The following is a 6,572-nucleotide window of genomic DNA, read 5'->3' on the forward strand; positions in this document are numbered from 1 at the left end:
TACAAGTAGCTGGCTGGTGTTTGTCCCTATCCCTGCTACAGAAAGTGGCATGTCCTTCCTACGCACGCCGCGCGCGCGATCGCTCGGCGATCCCGGCGACGTCGACGTCCCGCTGCGCTGCCAATACAGACGGTGCGTGCGACGGCGCATCATCAATTTGACCGGTGCGGTGTTCCGGCCGCGCGCCAGCGCCTCCGCTCCGCTCGCGGGCTTCCGTTGACCCCGGCGCACTAGTAAATCACGGCGCCACAGACATCTTGGACAGATCATCCCCGCGATCCAACGTACGCAAAGCACCCACAGACTTGCAGAGTTCGTGCATCGTGATCGATCTTTAAACGCCTGTATAATGGAAGCATATACCTGAAGCAAAGCGGTCATGCTAGTTCTGACGAACGTGCACGTTGAGCAACGTCGTCCTTCCAGAGGCATTGACATAATTTATACACATGGATGTTCACACTCCGAAAAAACCCTGACCAGGAAGGTGCGGATTCAGCATCAGAAACCGGTGTGGTGCGTCTGATTCATGGCCGAGTCATCAGCAGATAACGATCCCAGTTCGTGGCGTATCGCTGGCGAACCTCCGATGCTAGTAATTGTCACCGCCTGCCCGCTCAATTACTACTTTCTGCAACAACGGAACGGAACGGATAACACCGACAGCCGTTAATCAGTTCCCCTAGATCCTGGCGCGTGTGGGTGAGACACGCGTCGCAGACGGACGGCGATCCACGAGCTCACTCACACTGAAACGGAGCAACGTTCACAGCTGCGGCGCATTCATGGCGGTATCTCTTTCCAGGAAATCGGGCAGCTGGATTGAGGTGTATATCCACAACCGCAATTACTCGTTATACAAAATCTGAAAAAAGGGAAAGAAAAGCTAACGTCACGTTGGGCCGAGCTTTTTGCAGTCCAACCCTCGGACTTGCCCACCTCTCCGATGGAGCCACACCCTTCTCCAGCCTATAAATTGATGCTCGCTCCGCCTCCATTTCATCCTCCCTCTCTCATCTTCCTCCTCCACGTTCTCTCGTCGTGCCTCCACCTGCTTCTCTTTCTGCAGCCTAAACCTGTGCGCCACACACAACTCTTCTTCAAGAGCCTGTGAATCTCTAGAGGCATTGAGTCCGTCTTGAGTTGTTGTTAGTGTCGCCTTGGTCTTCTGTTTTTCGCTTTCGTGCCGATCCACTCCGGTGCTGTTGGGCGGCGGTCACGATGGCCGGCGGCGCGGTTGTGAACACCGGAGGGGGGAAGGACTACCCCGGCAAGCTCACCATGTTCGTGCTCTTCGCCTGCATCGTCGCCGCCACCGGCGGCCTCATCTTCGGATATGACATAGGCATCTCCGGTACGTCCATGTCCACCGCTCTATTTTCGTAGTAATTTTCATCATGATTACAGAGAAGTGGCGCTCGACGTGCTAAATTTTGTTTGCATCCATCGTTTCATTTCATCATGGAAATTTTGTTTGCATCCGGCATGCTGTGTTCCACCGTCCACCTACCAACATGCATAATTTTCGGCATTGTTTATGCACATGGAAACAAATCCGTGATATTCCATTCCATTTATTTATCCCACTACCCACCGGGTTCTTGCCAAGCCGCCATGAATCTTTTCATGTATCTCTCACCTCGCATTCTTTCCGATAGGCAAGCTCTAATATTCTCCTAGTATTTCTCTCACGCGCATCATCATCATCCTCGTCCTCGGAGATGTGCATGCAGAAACTTTAAAGCGAAATCATCGACAAAGGAAACTAATTAATTCTTTCTAATGGCTACCACCAGGTGGCGTGACCTCGATGAACCCCTTCCTGATGAAGTTCTTTCCGGGCGTGTACCACAAGGAGCAGGAGGCAGAGCGGAACCAGAGCAACCAGTACTGCAAGTTCGACAGCCAGCTGCTCACCATGTTCACCTCCTCGCTCTACCTCGCCGCGCTCGTCGCTTCCTTCTTCGCCGCCACCGTCAGCCGCGTCGCCGGCCGCAAGTGGTCCATGTTCGCCGGCGGGGTCACCTTCCTCGTCGGCGCCGCGCTCAACGGCGCCGCCAAGAACGTCCTCATGCTCATCCTCGGACGCGTCCTGCTCGGCATCGGGGTCGGCTTCGCCAACCAGGTATGCTTCTGCTGCTGATTCATAGATACATACTACGACGAATTGATGACCTGGGTCGTCACTGTTTCTTTGACTTTGTTTGTGACGTTTCTTTGACGCTCCATTTTTCTTCTGTCATTGACTCTCTTCTACGTACTATAGCTTGAGGAAAACTGCAAAAATTTCAGACCTTGCTTGAACTTGAAGTTACTTGTATTTACAGTTTGGCTGATGATGTTTTTTACTGCTTGCATTGGACAGTCGGTGCCGGTGTACCTGTCGGAGATGGCGCCGGCGAGGCTGAGGGGGATGCTCAACATTGGGTTCCAGCTGATGGTCACGATCGGCATCCTGTGCGCGAACCTGATCAACTACGGGACGTCCAAGATCAAGGGCGGGTGGGGCTGGCGCGTGAGCCTCGCCCTGGCCGCGGTACCGGCCGGAATCATCGCCATCGGCGCGCTCTTCCTCCCCGACACCCCCAACTCCCTCATCGACCGCGGCTACACCGACGATGCCAAGAAGATGCTCCGGCGCGTGCGCGGCACGGACGACGTCGAGGAGGAGTACAGCGACCTGGTGGCCGCCAGCGATGAGTCCAAGCTCGTGAGCCACCCGTGGCGCAACATCCTCCAGCGCCGCTACCGGCCGCAGCTCACCTTCGCGATCGCCATCCCCTTCTTCCAGCAGCTCACCGGCATCAACGTCATCATGTTCTACGCGCCCGTGCTCTTCAAGACGCTCGGGTTCGCCGACGACGCGTCCCTCATGTCCGCCGTCATCACCGGCCTCGTCAACGTCTTCGCCACCTTCGTGTCCATCGTGACCGTGGACCGCCTGGGCCGCCGCAAGCTCTTCCTGCAGGGCGGCACCCAGATGCTGGCCTGCCAGATCGTGGTCGGCAGCCTGATCGGCGCCAAGTTCGGGTTCACCGGCGTGGCGGACATCCCCAGGGGGTACGCGGCGTTCGTGGTGTTCTTCATCTGCGCGTACGTGGCCGGGTTCGCATGGTCCTGGGGCCCGCTCGGGTGGCTCGTCCCCAGCGAGATCTTCCCGCTGGAGATCAGGTCGGCGGGGCAGAGCATCACGGTGTCGATGAACATGCTGTGCACCTTCATCATCGCGCAGGCGTTCCTCCCCATGCTCTGCCGCTTCAAGTTCATGCTCTTCTTCTTCTTCGGGGCGTGGGTGATCGTCATGACCCTCTTCGTCGCATTCTTCCTGCCGGAGACCAAGAACGTGCCCATCGAGGAGATGGTGCTCGTGTGGAAGGCGCACTGGTACTGGGGCCGCTTCATCCGCGACGAGGACGTGCACGTCGGCGCCGACGTCGAGATGCGCTCCAACGGCAACGGCAAGATCCAGGCTGCCAAGCTCCCGTGACGTGGAAACATCGTCGCTGGACAATAAGCTGTTACCATCCGAGGCCGAGGACTTTTTTAGTCCTGACTTGATTTTTCATTTGTCATCTTCTGTATTATAATTGTCATACGTAGGATGATGACGAACAATCAGTGCGTCACTAATTATTCCACATTTCCTTTTCTTTTTATACTAGTATTAAGTTTGGGCTCCTTTTGTGCCCGGATATATACTCTGGTGCCGTGGTGGCTTTGGGCCAAAGATGAATATAGATGCTGGTCGAATGAAATTCCTTGTCTGTGTCCGCTCTGAAGTAACAAGATTTTAAATATAAAATCTTTTAAAGATTTTATAATAAACTACATGGGACATATTTAGTCATATTTTAGGATGTAGATTCACTCATTTTGCTCTGTATCTAGTCTATAGTAAAATCTCTAAAAGATCTTTATATTTAGGAACGGAGGGAGTATACGACATAAGCAGTGTGGTATGTGTAAATATGCAAGCATATCAACCTACCGTGGTAGGGCGCGGGATGCGTGTTTATATAGATCATAGAAGCTCTCGATCACGGCATATAGAAGGCAAAACTTTTTTTTCAAAACGGATACAAGGCAAAACTTGGAGTACAAGATAACTAGGGGATATCTACAAATCATAACAAACTAGGCAGCCTCGATTTAGCCTTATCTCTGGCTTAAATCAAACATTACAATGATATCTAGATGGTTCTAGATTATCCTTAACAACCCCCTCAATCACACCTTGGTTAAGGTGAGATTGCGCGTGAAATTCTCCAAGTCTCTAACAGGTAAAACCTTTGTAAAGCCATCTGCAATTTGATCTTTAGAAGAAACAAATCTTATATCAAGAAGTTTGTTTGCCACCCTTTCTCTCACAAAGTGATAGTCAATCTCGGTGTGTTTAGTACGAGCATGAAACACATGATTAGTTGATAAATAGGTTGCCCCAGGACTGTCACGCCATAAGCAAGGGATTTCTCTTGTAGGCACCCGAAGTTACTTTAAGAGTGATTGCAACCAGTTGCATTGGCTGCAGACTTGTAGTCTGCTTCCATACTGGATCTTGAGACAGTGGTTTGTTTCGTGGCAATCGAGGATATCACGTTAGGTCCAAAGTATACTGCAAAACCACCAGTTGATCTCCTGTCATCAATGTTACCTATCCAGTCTACATCGGAGAAGGCACTTAACAGAGTAGAAGATGACTTCCTATATGCCAATCCTGAGTTCATTGTATGCTTTATAAATCTAAGAATTCTTTTAGCTGCAATCCAATGGTCTGTTGTTGGTACATGAAGATATTGGCATATTTTGTTTACAGAAAAAGAAATATCACGTCTTGTAATAGTCAAATATTGTAATGTACCCACAATACTCCTATACCCTGTACTGTTTCTCGCCCAAGTGGCTATCCATCATGAGCAGATAAATTTTCAGTGCTAGACAAAGGGGTGGGTGATGGCTTGCAGTCTTTCATACCCACTTTTGTTACAAGATCCAAAGCATACTTTTCTCGTGTTAGCACAATACCATCATTATTTTTCTTTACCTCTATTCCAAGAAAGAAGTGCAAATCCCCCAAGTCCTTCATGGCAAAGGTTGAGCTCAAATCCTTCAACAATGCTGATATTGCCTCCTGAGAGGAACTTGTTACAATAATGCCATCAACATAAATAAGAACGAATATAATCACACCACCCTTGCTGAATAAAAGGGGTGAAGTGTCAGCCTTTGAGGGAATAAAACCAAGTTGTTGTGGTTTTGGCATCAAACGAGAGTAGATGCCCTTGGAGCATGTTTAAGCCCATAAAGAGTGTTGTGCAATTTGCACACATGAAAGGGTGAGTTCTTATCCTCATAACCAAACGAGAGTACAATGCCCTTGGTGCATGTCATCTCGTTGGATCTCGTGCATTGGTCGTCGCTTTGTTCACCCCTGATGAAGATCGATCTGTCACCGTCCTTGGTTTGATTTGAAACTGCTATTCATTAGTATCTTATTATGATAAACCTATCTCTAGTGATGGCTCACTTGTTGCCAAGATGAAATCGAATCTCCAATGTTTTCTTTCTGTTTTTGCACGCAATCGAATCTCCAATGTTTTCATTCTGTTTTTGCACGTGAAGCTAGTAATATTCTTGAGTCCATGATCAATGTTCAGATGTTTTGGCACTTGTACTACATATGGCTTAAACTATGATGCCCACTTGTAGTATTTAGTTGACACTTTTAGTTTAGCGGTTCTTTTAGTTGCCCTCTTGCCTCTATTCTTTCATCAAGAAACATGTATGATGGATGTAGAGTGAAAATTCACGCATTATCAAAATGCACTTTTTGACAACTTTAGAATGCAATATTATAATTAGATAGCAAAAGATGGTGAATTGGTTATGATCTGCCTAATGTGGATGATTTATTTCATATTAGTGGAAATGATTTGATTTGTCGTAGATATATTGCACTTTGTGATACTGAACCTTTACTTTTGAAAGTATATGCAAGGTGGAGATAGTTTGTAAGAATATATTCACTTGCGGTTGAAATATACTATGTAAATTAAAATTAGAAAGATTTAAAAAAAATACTCCGCTAAATTTAGGAGATCAGCTAGAAACGGCCAAACTTTGAGTTACTCGGTCGTTTACTCCATTTATCTAGGAAATCGCTTAGAGATCCTCTAAGACGGTTACACATACATGTAAGAGCATGTATAATCGAAACTTGCAAATACGGTCCCTCAAACAACCGTGGATATGCCCGGGCGTGTCTACGGACACTAACCGATCATGCCTCAAATAATACATTCTACAACCGGACACCTCAAAGTTTACATCTCAAATCCATACAAACCTTGCAACTACATCGATGCATTTATACACATCGACCAACGACATCAGACAACCGAACTTTGACATGTTTGGCTATGGTGGACATCAGCTACGGCTGCCCTTGCCTTTCTTGAAGCCCTTGTCGTCCTTCTCATCAATGTAACGGTCGAAGACATAGTATGGATGGAGCCGGATCTGCTCGTCATGGAGATGTCCTCGTCGCCGCTCACCTCCTTCGATTGCAGTCCGGC

The 6,572-nt window shown here is 48.5% G+C and overlaps 1 protein-coding gene across 1 annotated transcript; it reads left to right on the plus strand.

Moving 5' to 3' along the window:
• The first annotated feature begins 1,001 nt into the window (after positions 1 to 1,001).
• On the plus strand, positions 1,002 to 3,758 carry LOC123425709 (sugar transport protein MST6). The gene is made up of 3 exons (XM_045109421.1): positions 1,002 to 1,354; positions 1,797 to 2,125; positions 2,366 to 3,758. The coding sequence occupies exons 1-3, from the start codon at positions 1,222 to 1,224 to the stop codon at positions 3,485 to 3,487; spliced, it is 1,584 nt and encodes a 527-aa protein (XP_044965356.1). The 5' UTR covers positions 1,002 to 1,221; the 3' UTR covers positions 3,488 to 3,758.
• Positions 3,759 to 6,572: the final 2,814 nt, after the last annotated feature.

This window comes from Hordeum vulgare, chromosome 2H (assembly GCF_904849725.1).
Source record: "Hordeum vulgare subsp. vulgare chromosome 2H, MorexV3_pseudomolecules_assembly, whole genome shotgun sequence".
Taxonomy (NCBI): Eukaryota; Viridiplantae; Streptophyta; class Magnoliopsida; order Poales; family Poaceae; genus Hordeum; species Hordeum vulgare.